General features: G+C 35.0%; 1 protein-coding gene across 3 annotated transcripts in view; it reads right to left on the reverse strand.

Annotated features, from left to right (window-relative positions):
• Positions 1-21,130, reverse strand: part of LOC118268827 (formin-like protein) — a 75,871-nt gene extending 54,741 nt beyond the window's left edge. For 2 of the 3 annotated variants that reach the window (XM_035583567.2, XM_035583566.2), the window contains exon 1: positions 20,749-21,129. In XM_035583567.2, the coding sequence (XP_035439460.2) occupies positions 20,749-20,901 (153 nt within the window). In that variant the 5' untranslated portion in view covers positions 20,902-21,129. Of the gene's footprint in view, positions 1-20,748 lie in introns of all 3 variants that reach the window. The other variant, XM_035583568.2, reaches the window with a different exon arrangement.
• Positions 21,131-22,986: the final 1,856 nt, after the last annotated feature.

A 22,986-nucleotide genomic window follows, 5' to 3' on the forward strand; every position in this document is an offset into this window, starting at 1 on the left:
GCTCGGCATCAAAGCATCAATGAGTTATTCATTGAACGAGCCATATGTTGGACAGTTACGTCAATACTGACCGATTCCTAATAATCAATGGAAATTAGATCTAGCGCCAATACAGTTTCTTTTATGGCCACACAAAGTCCCGATATGATATGATTTTATTATGATTGGATGGTCTGTGTGTCCGTGACATTATTTCTTGTAATTGTATTGCGTAATATTGCAATCAAATTGTCATATATCTGTCTGAGAGCTTTGATATTGGAAACGTGTTAGGAATGGCCTTATTTTGAGTCAGTCATTTTTGTAAGTTCAGGCGGCGTACTTGAAAGGAGAGTGCAAATTGGTTTATTTAAACTATTTATTTAGAAGCAGCATTTAGCGTGTACAAGTATAAAACTACGTATAGTTTTCCGCATAGAGAATAGGAAAGACAACATTTTCAGTAGTTTTCATATTCATATTACTATCACGCTAATAACTAACACAGACACGATTTATTCACAGAAAACTAGGCCTAAAAACAACAAACCCCAATATTAAAGATCATTAAAATCCTTTCAAACGATAATTAAGAAGAAGGTCGTGATTCAATTCCAATTGCCAGCACAATGACCATATCAATTACCAAAAATTGTGTAACAGTACATAAAAACAACGCTTCAGTACAAGGTAAGCATTTGGCAATACAAGCGATACACGTAGCATGTGATTCACAACACGACCTTACTAAGGAATTATCAAAGTTCGAATTTCGTCATCATGCGTGCACCGTTTATGCCCTTTTACCTGGCTTTGGTGATCGGTGAACCTTGGTCCGAAATGGCTAGATACAAGACAATGGCTAAACTAAGTAAGAATAAAGCTAGGTTTGACGTGGCTTGTAGAGAATTGGGAATAATTTGGTAGGCTATCTAATTCCTATACTTGGATTAAGAATAGTAGCACTTTCGACAAACACATCATTTCAACATTTACAGTAGTTTATTTTTATATCCAGAGATTAAACACAGATGATGGAATAACACCGTGCGTTGTATTTCCAAGACTAAAATTCACCCTCAACCCCAGACAACGGCTTCAGTGGTCCCCACAACAAAGTAAGCTAAATCAAACCATCGTATGGCTCGACCGCAGTTCAGTAATATCCGAGAGCTATCAGAATAAGGAAGTCCACTGCAACCTATTTCATACTCTTTAATGCGACAGGGTTCCAACACGCAACGTCACTCCACAAGTTGGAACCTTATCTGAGTAGAAGTATAGCGACATCCTGCTTAGACCAATCACTCGTTGAGACTGCAAACGTCCGCGTTTGTGATTTTGTAATGAATCTGGGTCGGTTCGTGTGGTTTTCTACGCTGATTCGGTTTGAGGAGGTAAGGTTTATAGCTATGGCCATTTTCCACAACTGATAATCGTAAATAGGGATCATCTTTAGCACACAGCAGACTGATTAATGAAGAGTAACCATTGAGCGTTCCAATTTAATTTTCTGTCTGACAAAATTACAAACGACACTGCAGTGTGTGGAAGCAGCATCACCCGTAGCGTGACAAAATGGTTACATTCATACACGTACACAGTTGCAAAATAATACACCATCCGATGTACTAAGCCACATGATGAGCGATATTCGTCATGCCAGACTATTGTTTACGACAAAATTGCTACATGGAAAGCGAAAATATTGCGCAAGTCAAAAAGAGGAAGCCGGCAAATAATTTATTACAACACAAAAGAAATATGGTACGGATTAATATGTAATGTGTAATATATTGTGGGAGTTTCGCAACAAAAACAAATGTAGCCTACATAATATCTTACGAAAGAAGAACAAAAATTGCGTGCTGTACTGATGAGATGACAAAAATGTTTTATAGAACTTAACATCGTAAATTACAATGCCATAACAAATCAAGTGGCATCAGAATATAACCCTTCAATGACTTAATAGAGACTCAATCACCAAGAGACTTCTACTAACTAAAACAATATCTATCTTCATAGCCTAAACTACGCAGTGTTCCCGACACCATATCACAGCATAATACCGGTAGGTATGGAGCAACAACCGAGTGAAACATAACAGGGGTGCTGAGGTCATTTATAAGACTTCCAAAAATAGCATGATCAACGACTGTAGCAGGATATTGCGAGGGAAGGACAAATACAATAGCATTTAGGAAGATTGCTCCTGCTAATACGACTTATTGTTGACTCCCCGCTAATAATAGCAAGGAAATGGCGGTCGTCTACTTCAACCGACGCGAATTTCAGGGATAGGTACTTGTGTGGAATTATATAATGAGACTTGGTAGAGTTAGGTCAGGAAATTTTAGAAAGGACCAGTAATGTAATTTTGATGACTTAAAGGACCACGAATGAATTTTTTGCTAAAAGTGCATTTTTCTCTATTTAGTTACAAAAACACATCAATGATAACAAATGGCGTTATTCTTCAAAATACAATTCCTGTAGTAAGATTTTACTTACTTAATAAATCCATCACCAAATCCTCGCAAGAATATCAATCACAGCGACAAAACTTCCATCAGAAGCTTATTCTTTGACATTTTAGCAAACGGAATGAAAAATGATTCCAAATGGATGTTTTTCTATTTGAGTACAATTGTTACAAGTTGGCAAAACGAAAAAAAAAGGGAATGCGAGTTCAACCGACCGACAGGACAATTTGTTAGGGCCTGTCTGGTTCAGACTTTCAATTTCGTTGAGTGTATTGCACGATATTACGATACATACACTTTATATATCTGTTCTACAGTTCTATACGAACTAGAAACTCGCCTTTTTAATTCGAAGGTATAAATTCCACAGATAAAGAAAAGCTTCTGAGATGGTTCGAAGAGTGCTTTCTTAAATGTTGCAAATCGAAATATGGGAAAAGTTTATCATACATCCGTATTTAAAAAAAAACAAATCAAAATATTAGGATTTTCATCATCTAGAGACTTCAAAAGAACGATTGCAAGATCAAGAACTTCAAACAGCTAATGTTGAAAGCAGAGCAGACTTTAGCAAAATTATTTCAAACAATATTATGTTCCGTCAAAAGGTAGCCTACAACTGTGAATATCTCTTATATCATGGTTACATCAGCAAACAAATCTCCCATGCACAAACACTACCTACACGAAACCAGTAATAGTAGGGCATACAAATATTTGTTCCGGGCGGACATCGAACCAAAACTGGGCACCGTAAGTAGCCAAAACTGTATATGACGAAAGTTTAGCCACCTTTAGAATTTTAAATAGAAATTCTGTAATAGACAAGCAAAATGAAGCTTCTTCACAGTCAATTAAAATACCAACTTTACCATAACTAGATCCTACAATTTTATTTTTATCTACTTTCTAGGCGGCAATAAATTCGAACCTTTTTAAAATGCACAATATACACCAAGATACCGGTCATAAACGTATCCCAGGACCACGCAGACTCCTAATTGATGCTAATACCATATTATCCATGTAAATTGAGTTTCAAACCATTTTACGAGTGCCATTACTTGATGACGATGATCTCAGTAAGATGCTAGAGAATCTAAAAACATCGTGGGATGATGTCAACGTGGGAACCTATGTCCTGGTTATTGTCCACATGAATGTAAATATGGAAATGTTTAATAATATTTGTGGTTTGAGGAATCCGCGTGAGGAATATCAACATCATAACAAGATATAAGTTTTAAAAGTCCAAAAGATTGGTACGTATTTAAGTTACAAAACTTAAACGGTTATAAACGTGACTACTGAACACGAGGTTCGGACTTTGGATCAGCATTTGTGTATTTGAATGCTCTGTACCTGGTCCTTGGGTACGAAATAATAAAAATCCTTTCAAGGTTGGTTGATAACTACCTTCTGCAAGTCCAAAGATGAGTCAGTAACATTATTGGATGACTCATAACTCCTTAACGGGTCGCAAGAAAAGGTCATAGGTAAACAATACTATTTATTGAGCTTGTTACTCATGTCAAAGACACTGGCACAACGCGAGACGTCGAATGCCAAGAATTCGCTACAGTGCATTGACTGATGCTGCTATCTGAACTATCGATAAGAGAATTCTACATAATGAAAAGGATATTCATAGATATAAAATTACTTGATAAAAAATATTCCAATAGTCAGATTAACAATCATGAATAAGTCTGTTAAACTATCCTGTGATGGATAGGGAAAGAGAAAACTTTTTTGGAATTCTCGGGTAGTAGATTTTAGATTTCTACCCGGGGTATCCTAAATGGCTAGTCATCAATCAGGTACACAGAAAGGATTAGGTAGAGGAGAAAGATTGAACTTCTTGTGCCTAAAATAGAAGTCTTCACCGAGCAAAAATCTTTTAGAAAAAAATATTTTTGTTTGATTCAATCAATGAACTTAAACAAGTATAAATAAAATTAGAGTGTCGGAAAACAGTTTCTAAGAAGTGATAAAAAGATATCTAGACATACAAAATTACTTAAAGAAAAGTTTAAACTTAATATTCCTTTGTACAATCTGTATTCCAAAATAAAGGACCACGAGAAAATAAACCATCGGGCAGCAACAAAGAGAGGCAGGAAACAAAACGAAAAGGTCGCGGGCTGGGTGCCACATGTGATGACGTCACTCAATGGCCGCCATGCCAGTCAGCTGGCGAGTGCAACGTTTGAAGTTCCGATGCGCTAACTTTGAACTGAAGTCATCGTTTAGTGCAGCTAGCCCGCATGTATGATTGTTATCTCTTAAGATTTGTTGCAGTTAAGATTGGAGATAAGAAACGCATTTGTAGTTAACTAGTCAACTTGTGGGCGGCTTTGTTATATAGAAAGTGTATTTTATACGATAATATCTGTTAGCCATTACATGAATTGAAAATTCAATTAAGAGTTGTCTGCTTCGCACAGACATTGGATGTAAAACTCATGGAAACTTTGTGGAATACAAAACTTAGTTTTTCTTGAAATCTTTTTAATGTCCTCAACATTACGACTTTTCCTTTTAAAAGTAGACCTATCTACTTAAACTGACATTTCCCTAACATACAAGAAATGTCGTTGGTCGCTGCCAAAGTTTTTATGGGATTTTTTCCATGTAAGTCCCCGCTTGACATTTGGACGGTCCACGAAAATGTTCATTTTCCCATAAAAATGTTATGACGAAGAAATAGGTTAATGGTGATCGCTCAGGCATCTTATCCTTAATGGGTAAACAGAGCAGACCTTTATTATATTTGGTTTACTAGTTATTGACATAAGTGTAAGACAAGATAAATCACTTAGAACACCAGTTGCTTTTCAAAATAATAATGCATCAATTTCCATGGAAACTCCATAAAAATTACTCCAAGCTGCATATATGGGCTCTTAGGTATCTATATCGGACAACAGAAATATACTTTCAATTTAGAAATGACTTATTAGCACATAGACGGTAATGTGTATGACAAAATACATTTAGCACATTCTTATCTAACAGCTTAGTAATTTTATAAAGGTTGAATGTAATGTGTGACTTTAATGTTTCACATTAAAGCATTGCTTCACTAATTCGCATTGCCATGCTAAACTAATCCTTCACATGTGAAATACTATAACCAATTTCCTTTAATTAGAAATACCTATGAGGAGATGTTGGAGAATTGCAAAGTTTTTCAATTAAACTTTGAATCCATACGATACCGTCGGGACTTCTCGTGACTATATTATGTACGTAGATTCGTTGATAAGGGTCTATTGTGAGACTTCAGATTGGAATGTATCTCCTAGATTCCATATAGACTTCGTTTCAGCAAGAGTTATTTCTTATAACTAGTACAGAAAATCAGCTGAATATTTTAAAGACTGGTCGTAGAAGAGGGATAAGGATGACACCTAACAATAGTTATTTATTTATTAAAAAAAATAAAGATTCCTGCTATCCATCAATCTAAAAATAATTGGTCCTTTCTTCCGCGTACAATTTGGTCCTTCTGTTCGGTCTGTATTTTGAAGGTCAAAGCACTGTTTATTACTCATTACATTTCCGATCGTCGTATCAATAATAAATAACAAAAAGAGTAGGTATATAAAATAATTAATTTCACATACAATGTTCCTTCAACCCACATCGAGCTCTCAATCAAAAGATGCGTAGATAGAGTGCGTTTTTTGTTAATGACGCTGAGGTCATCGACCCGACCGTAGTTCAGTATGGTAGGACCGCTATCTTAGAGTTTCGTGTCTCGTGACGTCATCTATCCTAATGTCTAGGGTGATAAGGATATATTGTTTGCTATTGTCATTCATTACTGTCAGTTAATTACGTATTTCTAGTATTAAATAGTGTTAGAACTTAGTCAGTACTTATTGATACTTATATTTTAACCTGCGCAATTCATTGTATAGTACTCGTCTTGATCTCAAAAATCAGAAAAAAAGGTAAGAACAAAAGACAGTCTTCAAGAGAATCTGGAATCCCTTCATCCACATACCACATCATATCAGTCAAGTAAATCTAAGTGGTCCCAATCATATGGATGTTCACCCTAAGCTCAAATGCACAAATGGTCGTAACAGGGTAAGGCACGCGATATGTCGTGAGTTCGCCACAGGATTACGCCCTTCATTCCAATAAAAGACTGACGCCTTTGCAAACTTTTTTGTATAAAATTGTTAGGTTTCAAAACACTTAATTTATGGCTGCTGCTGTTCTTTGTCTGGTAGGCCTTTAAAACCTTTCAGTGCAATTATTTGTGAACGCAATTTCTACCTTCGAAAAAATGGATACCAATTTCACATAATGTGCTAATCATTTCTGATCTTTATATCTGAAAATATACAGCATTGGTCCTGTATATTTCCGTAATGTATCTAGCTAACTAGATTCGAACATTGTTAAGGTATAAAACCAAATTCTGTCATAACATTGACCACTAGAGCTATTAGCAACAGCTCTAACTACGATGACTGACTATAAATTAGACTCTAATTCACATTTCATACCTACAATTTGATAGCCCACCTGCCTATCTGGATTCCTTCGGGAAATAATAGTTTAGATGTTATATAAGATTCTAGTCACGAAACACATAACGTCATGTCATGACGGATGAAATCATAATCTCATTGGAATACGTGTAATAGTTAAAGACTGTAAATAAAAAAGTATATGAAAAGACGACAATGGCAGAGCCAATAGAAACCATATTACTATTCGTATTAATTGATGTTTATTAATCAGGACATTATTTGATTATTACGATATTTCACAAAGTCGTAGACACACTACCTACTTTACATTAATTTGCCATGAAAAAATAAATCTGTTTTTATACAAAAATGTTAACGACAATAACTGCGCAACAGTTAAACGCATTATGTTAAATTAGCAATAACTAATAAGTATTTATTACAAACAATATGCAAAGCAATAACTACAATTACCATCCATCAAAGTGTATATAATTCCATATAAGTAGTTAATTTAAATATTATAGAAGTAAACAAGCAAAAGTATAGATACGAACTACAGAGGTAGCTAATTCTATTACATCAAAGACCAGTGGTGGAGAAACCAATCAAAATTAATCACGACACGAACACAAACTGACACTCGAAAGACGTAGACCCTTACAAAACAGCACCCAGAAAAGGGCTTTAAATTCTTACATCACCAAATCACAAACCAAGGTTTCTTACGAAAGGTTTTTACTACGTTCCGTTGATTCTAACAGGCCGTAGTATTTCGTGGACACTCGTAATTTCACGGTGGATGACCACAATGGCTTTAGACACGTAATAGTTTATGCAGTTCGCATGATTCTGTTTACTAGAGCGATCCATTGTTTTCACGACAATGAAGGTGAAATGTGGCTGTCGTTAGTCATATCAGGATGTGTAAGCCAGGGGTATGTGTTGATGTTTCTGTGTGATACACTTTCTAGCAACATTGCGCTTCGAAGGACCAAGTTCTATATTTAAGGACAAAGCTACTTAAAGTAATATTATGGTTGGCAGATTTGGAATAGTTATTATAAAAAGCGTAAATTTAATTGTATGATTCCTCTCAAGAACAACAAATAAAGTGCAAGAAATCTTACAACAAAAACTTTTTTCTACAATAAATTATATGCTTAACGACTTCAGAGTCATTTTATTACACTTTTACAGCTTCTGGGAACTAGAACAACTTTTGCTCTTTTCGACCTTGAAAACTGTATTGTTATTCTTGTATAATACGTACATCATACTTAATAAACTAAATGTTATTACATTACAACGGTGTGTAAAACGACCTTCTGCGGGTCTAGGCCGCGACGGCGGCGCTAGCGCATGTCGAGTATAACTGTCCACACTGGATGCACTGTGGGAATTTTATCAAGTAATTATACACAATAGATGCACGTGGAATGTGGACATTTGTAATGCACCTGCGACGCTCACGTGTATTTCTGGTCTTTGAAAAGTATGCAATCTAACGTACTTAATTGAGTTCGTCCGTGATCATGGCGCTTGCAACACTGCCGAAATATTGGAAACTCGTAGAAACTATAAACATGGTAAATATCCCGTTTCGACTTCTAATGATAATCTAACTTACTACCGTACATCTTTTTTAATGCAGAGTTCATTAGTAGAGTTTTCGTCAAGAATGATACGCTGCATGTTTCAACATAAAGACTATTATTGCTCAGCATTTAATCGAACTTCAATATTATTAGACACAGCACATTCAACATGAATATTTATTAATTCTCAGTGACTTATAATTAGCATTGAATGGAAACCACAACAATACGATATTTTTATAATTCCAGCGCTTGACTATTTACTAACATTGAGGTGGAATCTAGTTTGTGTTATCGCCTACACGTCCCACATAACTAAATTACACTGATTATTTATTATACATGATTTCAAAGAAGCCAAGAAACACTAGGAAGGACCAAAAAGACAATTCTATAAAGCGAGGTACGAAAAATGCTTACTTAAAATTATTGATTTTACAGAAGACTATGAAAATTAAGACGAATATGAGACGAACATACTTCTACAGCATTAATAAAACTGTACTTAACCTTTTTAAAAAAATCACAACCCATGAGCTGTGATTACAAGCCAAACCATAAACTTTTTGCAGAATCATCTTTAACGCAGTTCCACGAAGCATTTTTAAAATTTCATAATTATCTTATACTAATCAACTTAATCAATGTCAACTGGCTTGTACTTATGTCGCGCATGCCGCATTATTACTCGCCAGTTTTCCGTTCTGGTGACTCATTAGCCGACCTTGCTTGGACCTCGCAATTAATAACCCATACTTTTTGCCCTCTAAGTGGAACATGAATAAATCTGAACGCTCTGGCTTGTGCCATGTCATTCAGACTTTTTTGTCCAAATACGGAACGTCACATCTGGAATTTACTAAGTGGCCAGGTGGTCTCAAATTGGTAGCATGTTATTCTTATGTTTAAAGTAGATGATCAGTCAGTATCTGAATGCTTTTGTTTTTCTCTGTTCTATTAAAATACCTGACTGACAAAAGGACCAGATTTTAAAATGACAAATGACAATGACTGTTCGAAATTAGAATTTATCGTACGTTTTTCTTAATAATCAAATCAATGCAGCCAAGGACAAACGCGATGACAGCAAAGAGGTTGAAAGCAAAAACTTGTAGTTAAGTTTGCTCAATTATGAAGGTGTTTAATTATGATCATCTGAGAGTTGGTGACGTCACGACACAGTTGGCCACACGCCACCATTGTCGGTGTGTCGGTGTTCACTTACCTTGCAACATGATACATGGTGTTGTTGACAGTTATCGGATCTAATGACGAACAACCCAGTATCGTACCATGGTCGTGAAACTGCGCAGTTGGTTTGATAACTGCATATAGTTGTGGGTGGGTGGGAAATGAAACAAAATATTAAAATTTATTCGTTTTTTAATGACTAAAAGTTAACCAGTTATGTAGAGTTTACCATAAACAGCACAAGACAATAAATCATTGAAGATGAAGGAGTTTGTCGAGAAGTCACATATTAAAAAGTACTGAATAGACTTGAATGAAATTAGCCAATTCAGATACATGTAGTTAGTACATTACAGATAGACGATACATAAATCAGGATAACGCAGATAAACTCAGTGCAATTATTATTAAATAATTAAAGGTAATTATTCAATTTAATTGTTGTCTATTTTCATTGCAAACTATCTAAGTATGTAGGTATTATTTTATTTATAACTTGCCTTTGTTCATTATAAAATCACAATTAACACGCAATAGTCCTTAGGAAAGGACATCGAAAGACCAGCACAAAGGACCACTTGTAAATTACATTATGTGACCTCATTTAGAACATTAAATGGCTATCGTTAGTTCCGACCGGCGTGTGCGCATCCTTCCAATGCAACGGACGTTTAAGAGCGGAAGGACCAAATGTTTAGTTAATTTATTACGAAATTATTTTCAATGCTTGGTTATGGCTATTTGGCTATTAAAGGTATTGGTTTTGGTGTTATGGGTTACATGTTTAATGGTAAAGGAAGTTCCTGTGTTCGGTAGGTTGTAAACGACTGCGTTATTGTGGTTATTTATTTGATAACGTTACAGAATATAATGTGCCATAATGAGGCAAATAAAAGCACCTATTATTATTATTTATTTATTTATTCCTTTTCCATAAATTACATTATGATATACTAAGCCCCACAAAACCTAGTTATAGACTGGTACCACAATTTTTGCACACGATATTAGGTATTTACAAAATAAAAGTAGGTATAGGTATTACAATTTTTTAGACACTAGATATTTATTGTACCTAAAACTTAATTTAGTATCTACCTTAAACATTTAGGAACGTTCGAAACGTCTAAAGCATCACCCAGTTAAAAGGACTCCTGAAGGTTAATGAATAACAAAACATAATCTCCTAGAGAAAGGTAGCAAAAATAAAATAATATCAAATACTCAGACAGGACTTATGAACAGCAGCATTCACCCTTAATATTAACTTCGCAATATTTGCAAACTCATTCTTTCTGACGAGGTCGTCAGCTTTCTTATATTTATCATGATCGTTTACACGCTTTGTGTGTACCAACATAATATTATTATACTTTCTTCCCACTGATTTGTTTATTACAAGAGTCACAGCGAAAAATAAGTGCTTAGCGTTTAATTTGTGGAAGATTATGATTATGAGCATCCGATCCAGCTGTGCCGCCCACTGTGGACAATCTTGATTTTGAATATTACCAAGTTATTTAGCAGTCACCATTTCCAATTTCTGCCATTTACATTATAATAAGAATGTTTTTGATATTTTCATAATTATGACAATATCATTATAGCTCAATGTAAGCATGACTGTAATGTGTGCATCATGCCTAGTGGATAAAAATTACCTCAAACGTAATAACGAGGAATCCCTGGGAAATACAATAATGGGAAAATGTTGTGGCAAGGAAAAATTAAGTCATTATTAATTCCAAACTAACAAACGAAGTCATAAATTCTATGAAGGAATATTAAATACAGCTATTCATAAGGAGAACGAGAATCGTTTATTGCGGCACACCCAAAAACATATTAACACCATAAATCTCAAAGTTATTACTAAACCCATAATATCTCGGATATTACACAGATACGTGTGACTTTACACATGTGTGGCCATGGTAATGGCACCAACACACGATTCCAAAGTTAGAGACAATTTCATAATTCTCGTCAATCAGCCTCGAGCCCTAACTCCTCGGAAATGGGAGTTTTTCATCGACATCAGCGCGCAAAAACCATTTCCAGTACTAAGGCGTACAATTACCGAGCAATTTGCCTGTCAATATCTGTACAACCGTTAAAAAGTCGTAACGTGGAACAGGACCGGTGCTACTAAATCATAACAAATGCTTCGGAAGATTTATTGAAACATTAATTGTGGGTACTGACAGCTATAAACGTGAGATCACAAAGTAAGCAGTAAAAACGTGTTCTCGATGTCTTGCTGCATCGATTTGTCGGTGTGTACCGATTGCTAGTGACAGTTGCGCCTGCGCCACGTCGCATTCGATTGTAGCGTTTTTACCGACTTCACAAAAAGGAGGAGGTACTATGTTCGGTTGTTTGTATGTTTTTTTTTTGTATGTTTGTTCATCGAATACTCCGTCAATTGTCGACGGATTTTCAAAACTTTTTTTTGATATATTAAAACGCGTCATCGCGTACAACACATACTTTTACCTGTAATAGCTTTGTTGCTGCAACTCTATATTTATTCATGACTGAGTCAGTTTATGCATATTATAGGTCTCATTTATTTAAATGAACTCGACAAACTACTACTTAGACTGGATTATAAAGCCCGCATTGCATTTTTTCCATTACTTTGGATTCTGCTGAGTGGATAAAAGCGCTTGCTTGCTTGCTTAAACAAAGGGAACATCCCTACGTAAGGCACTGGTTTCCCTAAATTGGATTAATAAAATAAGTGACCACAGAATGTGTCATAACTATTAGTTATTCCATCTACCTGTTTCATCGTTGGCATAGTTTTTAGGGAAAATATATATCAGGTAATTACCTCATGACTTATCCTATGACGATTTCAAGGGAAGGACAATGCATTTGTCACCGATCGATCGTCATTGTAATTCCCTTTGATGAAATGTTGAATAATAATGTTCGTCATAATGTTTTACCCTTAAATTAATAAACTGGAGATTCTGTATTTTACCCTGCGGGTGACGAGGAGACTGCTACGTCATGATGACGGTGGTATTATCCATTAATGTGGGGTGTCCCCACGGCGTGATGATCAACATTAGTATAAAAATGTTTTGAGGTCATTTAAACCATTTACTCATTTCATTTAGGGCAGCTTTAGCTATCGAGTCTTTCGATATACTGAGTAAAAGCATGGAATCTGGACTGATGGTTAGTTTATGGTTAGCTTCCTAAGTACCTTTATTACGGAAGTTAATTTAAGAACCTGAGTAATTTAAGTAGTTAAACCGCAAATGAAAATGTTGGTCATAAAATTAGGCTACAGGAACTCTTCAACCTTCAACACCTGCTTGATTTCAGCCTAGACGTGTGTTTAAATATTGAACTAACGATATAAAAACCAGATGCATATTGTGATGTTGTACGAGCATGTTATTAGGAAATAGGTAGTTTCCTAGTTAAACAAAATTAAAATATAACTTGTTCTGAAATCCATAAGGAAGTATATTAAAACCCCGAATAACTAAATGCACATTGTTAACCATTTAACCTTGGCAATGCTTTATTTTTAGCCAGTGTTTATAACTGAACTCAATTATTATTTCTGCGCGAACACAACGCTACTTTAACAACAGTCACAGTGCAATTTACGCTTTCAAAAGCACTAATTCCCTAGCACGTAGAGATCAAAATTGCACAACTCACATGCTTCAAATTCAAGTTGATCACTTGTATATATTTTCCTGTAAATAACTATAGTTTGGTATTAACTAACAACCGATCGTCATACATTTTGTGGTTTTACGTATGACTCCTGATTCGTCCAATTAACTTTTATCCCTAAGCTCTAATAGTTAGTAATTAAACACATTGAATAAACAACAGCTCAGTTGATTAAGACTAAACTAATATTTAGGTAGTTAATTGAAATTTATAGGTGCCTACATTAATATTACCTACCTATTTACTATCCCTAAAGTTACATTTTCGCTCGCTCGCATCGCTCGCGCTGTCAACATCACAACATAAGCTGTTTTAATCTGAACCTACAATAAGTACCTAATCTTCATTGAACTGCTGAACTTATCTTAAAGAAAGAACTTGCAAACCGAACTACTACTCAGTCTGTTTAACTAGTAACTAACCAATCCGCATGCAAATTAAAAATTTCTGCATTCTAAGTACCTACTTTAAAATGTTGCAACATCATCAACTATCGCCATTATCTAATCCTGATACCATCTAATAGCTGTTATTTGTACGGACTCCGTGCTGGAGGCACCGAGGCACCCCATAGTCGTAGGAATGCAGCCGACTCATGCGTCGCACGAATGATTAATAGAAAACCTGTATGACAAGCTATAAGACGGGATACGCAACTTACCACGCTTTTTCAAATACCCCTCTTATCGTGTAAGTGACGTAATTGCTCCAGAGGAATCCAGAATCAATGGTAGAAGTCTATGAGAATGAAGAAGATTCTGCATCAACCGCAGTGAATTAAAAATTAGAAGTCTTAATTTGAATCCAGTCCAGTGTCAGTTCTATTCTTAATCGTATATAACTAACTAGGGCAATCAATACCAATGGATATTTTTGCATGCCCTATTCACATGGACACTATTGGACTTCACATATTTTCGACCAAAAGGTTTTCGAAAAAGAAAAGACATGCTTTTTGTTTTACTACTTCTTGCAGCAAGTTCCATTTTATATCAACTGCAGTTTCTAACGTGGAATATTCGCTTATTAACACCGATCATATAGGTAATTATTACCTTGAAATCCATACCAGAAATCACAATAAAACTATAATAAATCGTTTCATATTCAAAACGAATCAATTTGTGGCGCTTTGAACCGTAAGGTCCGGCCGTAAGATGGGCATCAGAGGTCAAGCCAAAGAAAGCGTTGAATAAAAGAATTATTATCTTTGAATTATTGTTCCGGTTATCCAATAGACAAGGTTTAATTTGATACTTAGTTATTACAGTATGTTTCATGACAGTTAAAATTACCAATAGAATGAAGGATTATGGAAAAATAAATAAATTAAAAAATTAAAAAACCCGACTGCATAAAAAACACTTTAAATAAATACTGAAAAGTAAAAAACAAGCTTAGTCTAAAAGTGTAATTCATAATCAATACACAAAAAATAATAATCTTATGCGAAACATAATTGAGTGCAACAGTCGGGACCCATATTGAATGATTTTAGTCTAGTTTATTTAATGGGTCCCGACTGTTACACTCAATTATGTTTCGCATAAGATTATTATTTTTTGTGTACTGATTATGAAATACACTTTTAGACTAAGCTTGTTTTTTACTTTTCAGTATTTATTTAAAGTTTTTTATGCAGTCGGGTTTTTTAATTTTTTTAATTTATTTATTTTTATTTAACACTTTTTAGTTAGTTATAATACGGCTATGTGTTTCTCAAGATTTCACCCGCGACACGAAACGACAGTTCAGAAACCGCTAGTCAATCGCGTCGCGTAGTACCTATACGAGTATTTAGTTTGGATAATAAAGAACCTAATTGCACATAGTTTTTTTTTTCTATATGTCAGTGATATACCATTTTGGAATCCTCATGATGAGCTCTTTAATTTGATACCCATATTGTAGCAAATAATTTTTTTTTATTTTTTTTTTACTTCTATCTAGGGCGCCTCACGGCCGCCATGTTGGTTTTTGTTTTACGTCACATATCTAAGAACACTTGGGTAATTAAGACGAATCTAACGATACCCTGATTGTCGAAATCCATCAAGCCGTTTCGAAGAAATGAGGTAATAAAGAATACTAGTGGTCGCCTAGTGGTTGAAATTCAACCATATACGATTTAATTTACAATACCACTTAACGTACGTTGAAGGATAATTTTTATTTAATTCAAACTCTTTTATAAAACTCTTTTCATATGAGACGTGAGAATATCATCGCAATGTCTATTGATTTTGACGTTTTGTCAAATACGATCAGATACTATGCATGTGTGTGTAATGTTTTATTTATTGATTTAATGTACTTTATAAGCATTATTTTTGAAAAATATTGGCGCTATGCACTTCTCCTACACATAAACTATAAGTATACCAAATTTTATGCTCCTACGTCCGCGCAATTTTCGTAAAATGTGGTCCAAAGTTTTTGCATCACGTATTAATATATAGATTAGGCTCATACATACAAGATACGCGCGAAAAACATAACCCTTCCTTGGCAGTCGGGTAAAAAGACTGGCGAATGACCCTATAACTAGCCTTCGTGAATAGACTAACTAGGACTTAAGGCTAAAAGTTCCTTTTATTTATTTCAGAAGGCGTATTTTTGGGTCATGGTAGGCAACATCTATGTATCATCTGGATAAGACTAGGTTCCACACTAACTTTTTGGGAATAACTAGGGCAGCAGGTAAAAAGAAGAAACTATGACATAATTTTCAGAAATAGGCTAAGATACTAAACAAACCAACTAAATAGTTAGTTAATCTAACTAACAAGATGCGTATTTAATTAAGGATAGTGGCAATACAATGAACGCATAATAATATCGTTTATAAACCAATCAAACGCTTGACAAAGGCGCCAGATGTAATAATAATTAATGTGGTTTATGATTTGCGATAATATAATGATGACTTGAAATGACAGAGGTACGATGGCTGACTAAAGGAACCGATTGAATATTCATTAACAATAAGTTTAATAGCTATGCGGGTAATACGCAAACGCATAACTAGCTAAATAAAATTTAAATATGAATTTGTTATAGATCAGAAATAGAAGTACGTATAGATAGGTAGTTTTAAATTCAATGTTGAAGCTAGTGAATATTACCTACGTAATTAAAGGTCTGGTTTACCGGGTCTCTGGCTCGAAAAGCAGGAGTAGGAACGGTGATTTTTAGTCAGTAAGAATCTGTCATTGGGTGATTTTCTCCCCTCTAAAAAACCTAGGTATAGGTACTTAGTGCAGTCGCTAGATGAATAAACACACTAACTAGCTCAACAGAAGTTGATTCAATAAATTCAAGAAATTAGGACACGTAAATAATGCTACAAGTTTGACAAAGCAATAAATTACTCCATCAATAGATACTTTTCATCTCCTCAAACGTCTCGATACTCGTACGCAATGTTCGGCTATTTAATTAAAACTTTGTAAGTGCTAATAAAAATCCGATTCAATCAACTCATGCGCACAATTTACGATGTCAGTTACTTGGTGAAAGTAATCGATAACATCTACAAAGTAATATGCATGTGTTGTGTTATGGAATGATAGGGTACTGGTTTAACTATAAATGACTTTTAATGCAACATAAAATTTATATTAGCTAAAGACAAGATCATTTTTCTTTAGAACTTACTACAAAGGTAAGGAAGGTATTTTGTAATGGAAATTTTGCCTGCAAACCAAAGTTAAATCAAACCAACAAAGACTTGTTTAATATGGACGAAAGATTCTTACAAGGTGCATTGAAACCATAAAAATTACAAAACATCTGATAAAATCACACTATCAAGGCTGTCGATCTGAATAAAAGTGTATTTTTATATTCAAATAAATGATAATCAACGCCTATCAGCTACACGGTCTGGCACCCATCACCCCGATGAGTTAATGACATGTTGATTGCTCCTCCCAAGGCCTTGGTGTGACCCTATTTCAAAACGACCAGCTCCAGTGACTCACTCGTTGTCATTTACTTGTTAAAAACTCGCCCGAATGACCTTGCCGTAATGAAGAGTTCCTGTTTTTATTCGAAGCAGAAGTAATCGCCAACCTTTGTTTACTCTTGCTCATTTAACTTGAGTTATCCAAAGTCGGATTGATAAACGAAATTGTTGAGGTCATCGGGGTCAGTTCCCTTACAGCTTGAATATTTACGAGCTGTGTGGGTCGATTTGTGACGACCCTTTTGTTATTTGATCGTTTTCGTAAAAATAGAATGATACAATCATTTGTCGTTTCACGTTTCTGGATGCATGCTGTTTAAATTGCTTTTATTTACCTGAAACTGGCAAAACAAGGACCCATGGACTAGTTAATGAGAGACAAATAACTAGTTACTATAATAAACGGAATTTCCACGAGTCCTTAACCTCATAATTATTCCAGCATTTATTACTCAACCCTATTTTCCATTAGTTACTTGGTTACTAAACAACTATTTTTGTACATTCAATTTGAAGTCCTAGAACGATGCCAGACACAATATGATTCATATAGGTAGGTACTTCATTCATTAGACAAGGCGTGTGCGTGTAGCACATGAAACTAATTCGGCGTTACAATTATGACTAATATGCGCTTGTAGAATGACATACCCTGGAAGGTCACAGCTGAACCAACAAAAAAGCAACGATAGTTAGTTATTTGACAATTTCTGCGTCTCGAAAACTAGTTAGCTTTAACTAGTTAAGTTTGCCTTATGTTTGACGAAGTCGACTAATTTCACGCCCTGCTGGGTGTTCATAATCATAAGCAATATTCCGTCACAAATATGTATAATTAGTTCAATATGTCTCACGAAAGTTACACATAGTACGAAAGTTGGAATGTAATTTTTCGGAACGTAAAAGTAACTATAATTGTTGTACAAACTACATGCTTGTAGATACACGCGGTGGGCACGATATCCTCGTGTTGATAGCACAGAAATAGCCAGCCATCAATGGGGCTCTGTGCGCGATAACGGCGCCTGCGCAGCCCCCGACCGCAGCATCAATCGACCGACACTCGTACGCACGTTATTTGTGTGAGAGTAACAATAGTTTAATGGAAATCAATTCATTAATATTTAATTTGAAGTTTGTCTTAAAATAAGGTGTGAGGTATTAGGATACACTTACTCTACGCCAATATAAAATATACCTAGTCATATTTTATAACATGCACATTTCCTTAGTAAAAGCAACTTGCTTTTTAGTAAGGATTTCAAAACTTGAACTAAGTACGAGTAGTTAGTTATATCAGCAACTTCTACCACAATCTGCGGTACTCAGAATGCTTTTTTTTATTGTGTGGTTCTGTTTTGGCTATCTGCAACTCTTATCTTTTGTAACAGGAAATGGTGTTTTCGAAGGTCATAACATTGAACTAAAAATAAAAAACATAACACACAGTTTATACAATATTTATAAACTTTGTAACACTAATTAAAATGCAGTGAGAGCTTATCTGTTCCATCCGAGTGTAATTAAAAATAATTGCAAATGCATTTGTTACTTTTTTAAATTAGGTAATACTTATTTGTGATTTAAATAGCATAAGTAAGTGCTTTTTATTCCTAGTTGTATCATGACTTCAATGTAGTTAACAGGGGGTGAACAGATTGACCACTGACCCATTGAGATGCTTAGTCTAGTTGGACTTTTTTACCGATTTCATTTATTGTTTTTAATTGGTAAATCATTGGTATCTCCGATTTTAGTTATTGTTTTTAATCATAATTAGTTGCTTTCGCTTTCGATTTTCAATTAATAAAAATAGCAACTACCTCAACTGAAACTAGTTTTCGTGTGTAATTAAGTATTTACAGCCATTACTTAAAATTGGGTAATAAAAGATGACAATCACAGCTTGTCTATAGCTTAATTTATTACGGCCAATCAAATTGTAACTTGTTTAGTAGATTTCTAATTTAAAAATAACTGGATCAATTTTAGTACTGCATTTTATTGCAGGTTAATTTCTAACTTGAATTTTAATGGCTCTGTAATAAGAGCAATTTTATGATACAGGACAGTAAATCAAAGTTTTAGTGTCTTTACTTTATCTTTACTGATAATATCGCAAATGTGTCAATAGTCAATAGTTATTACTTGTTTCAAGTACCAGGAAGTAACAAATCAACAAACAACAAATAAAACCAAGAAACATGACAAATGCTTGATAAAACAGGATATGAAACATTTCATTTTGTCTTATCACAATGTTACTTGTGTCAGGAACTTTAAGATAGAAATGGGTGATATGTTTTGAAATAGGAATGATAACGGAGTCAACAAACAATACAATTGTTTAGTTAAAACTTTTTGAAGAGCAACTTTATCATGGCTATGGTACAGTGATTTTTTTTATCTGTGGTATGCTGGAAGTTATACTATTTTTATAAAGTAAGATAGGTAGATAATTCATTTTTAAATTGATGTTATATGTAATTGATATTGAATTGAAATATTTTAAATGCCACTATTTAAATTATTTTTATTTACTTGTAGATGATAATTATGGTGATAGGACATTACACCAGTATTTGGCTTCAATCAAAACTGAATCAGAAGAGAGAGATGGAGATAAAAATGAAAAGTAGAGCAATTTTAGATGACTACATACATTTATAGTTCTTCTAATAGGACAAAATTTCATTTTTAAATTAAATCTGAATGAACATACCTACAGACATTACACTGTCAATGAATCAAGTTTATAAATATTTAAATATAGGTACCTCTACCTACTGTAGCCATATTATAATTAATGATGCATTAGTTTAGTACCTACACTACATGTTCTAACAATTAAATATAGATGCCATAGTCATGAGCAGGCTCCATAGCCATATTATCAATGCTGCAGGAAAATACAACAAAGGCAGGAAACTGCACAGTTTACACTGACAGACTGCCCACTTTTACGATTTATAACTTTAACTACTACTGAGAATCACACTCAAATGTTGGCAACTGTTCCCTTTCAACGTAAAATCGTTACATTCACAAAAACAAATAAGAATCCCTTTGAATTTTATGCACTACAGACCAGACCCACCCTTGCACCACATGTGACTATTATTATTAGTAACACCGCACGTTCCCTCCGAACTATAACATCGCTACATATTACTAGCGACGAATATTTACTACCTTTAGAACTTTGTTTACAACGAATTGTTTAAATATTGACGCGAGTGCCGAAGTCGCGTAATAAAAGTAACGTCTGCCATTCACACGGTAAACAATGTTATGTTTGTAAACATAATGCCGGCAAATTCGGTGCCAACACTTACCAAAACTTTGACGAAACGGTTTTCCAACTCATCCCGGTCCGGCATCGGGGGTTTCGTCCGGTTCCTAGTCGAAGGCTGCCGTACATGGTGGCTCTTCGCCGACGCCACCGGACCGTCCAACATTGTCTGCTCCCTTGAAGTTATCAAACCCATTTTACACTGAACACAAACACTTAACGCGCACCACTTAAAACATTTTTAAACAGCATCATGTCATTTTTATCACAGACAAAAGCACAAAACACGATGAGTAATAAATCAACAGGTCACATCACACGGTCGCGGCGAGGCGCAAAACTAGTTCGTCGGCAACTGCAGGCAACAACAAAGCAAACTCGAGCGAAGGGCGAAGGCCGAGCCAAACGTATGAAGTATGAACTGTCAGTAACGTGAAGTTAGCAAGAAGCGACTGATAAGCGCGTCCAATCAGAAACATTCTACGTTCAGAAACGACACATCCATGCATCGACAATAAGATTTTTTATCCATTATTTTGAGTAGTACAATATCTATTAAACTACATTCAAATATTTTGTAACGAATTTACTACATACAACGTACATAATAAATCAAAAATAATAATTTCAACGCATTGTTGTTTGTACAAAAAAAAAAAATATTTTGTAATTTCTGGGTGTTCTTATCGCTGTCAAAAAACCAGCTGACGTTTCTGTTTTTTAATTACACCGCCAAGTTTCAAGTACTAAGCTTTTAGTTAATTTAGATTAAAAAAAACAATAAGCTTTTAGTTTCAAGAAGTTACTCGAGCCGATATAAAATAATTTAAAAGTTCATGCAACTTCTAGTATGTTTATTTAATTTTAGTAAGAAATAGACACTTACATAAATATAGTCGTAGTTATTTAACGTGAAACGTTTAAGTTATATTATAAGTCTCAATATTATTTATAAGTGGCAACAAAACGCAACACCCCGCCTGTTATTCTGCGAGGGGAGTAGCAGCACAGAATAATATGGTAGCAGCACAGAATAATAAGTAAAGTAGCAGGTTGTCAAACGCCGAGAATGAGAGGGAGGTAATTTCTAAAAAGGAGATTTGCGATCAACAACTGACGACAGTTGTAGGTAAACTATAAGGTAACTAAATAACTTTTAATCACCTCGCCAACACGTCTCTTAAGAAATTCTGAGCCTAGCAAATACCTAAGTTTTATCTGCTATAATGAAATCCAGAAGAAACTCCATACCTAGGTACCTATTTAGTTTTGGTTGACCTTGGAGGAATTTTTCTTTTTTAACCAGAATAATGCCGAACTAATTCCTAATGTCCATTGGATACTCAACTGAGGCCGCGTTTCCATTGACGCAGAGCGGGGCGGAGAGGAGCTATGAAGAGCGGTGAAAAGTGGTCAGTGTTTCCTCTGACGCGGAGCTGGGCGGAAAGGAGCGATGAAAAATGGTCAGCGGAGCGGAGTGGAGTGAAGCGGAGTGGAGCATACTTTTGGAATCATATTGAGAGATTGACCATGTCTAAATACAATAGACCCTTTATCGATCAAATATCGCAATCGATATTTTTATTTAGAGTTTATTGTTTTTTTTTTTTTATATGATATATTAAACAAAATAAGATTTACAAATATAATAAATTTTGTCATTATTAACGATATGTCGACATGAAAATAAAACTAAAAGAAAGTATTTTCTCAATTGAAAGTTATGATTTACTTGAATATCAATTTTCATTAACGACTATTTGAGTACCGACTGTTTAAGAAAATTTAAAACATCAATATAACATTGAAAATTAATATATTTTTGTTTGATAAGTAATTTGTTTCGTAGTAACGGGTTTTTTAAATTATCTTTTTTTATTGTACTAGCAGTGAAACGGAATGTAGGTCGCGCCGTAAATAACGACGGAACCACCGTCGGGAACATGGCGACTCCGAGGAAAGCTCTCATCAGTACCGCCACGAGGCTCGTGACCGCCGTCATTCTACATCTCGATCTCGACAAGTGACCCTTACGTGCAAAGATCACTGAATTGCACAAATAGGAAAATGGCTAATAATATGTGTGTGTGCGGGACAATGCCGGTGCGGGACGATGCCGGTGTGGGACGATGCCGGTGCGGGACAATACCGGTGCGGGACAATGCCTGTGCGGGACAATGCCAGTGCGGGACAATGCCTGTGAGGGACAATGCCTGTGCGGGACAATATCTGTGCGGGACAAAGGCTGTGCGGGACAAAGGTTGTGCGGGACAATGCCTAT

Source organism: Spodoptera frugiperda, chromosome 2, assembly GCF_023101765.2.
Source record: "Spodoptera frugiperda isolate SF20-4 chromosome 2, AGI-APGP_CSIRO_Sfru_2.0, whole genome shotgun sequence".
Classification (NCBI taxonomy): domain Eukaryota; kingdom Metazoa; phylum Arthropoda; class Insecta; order Lepidoptera; family Noctuidae; genus Spodoptera; species Spodoptera frugiperda.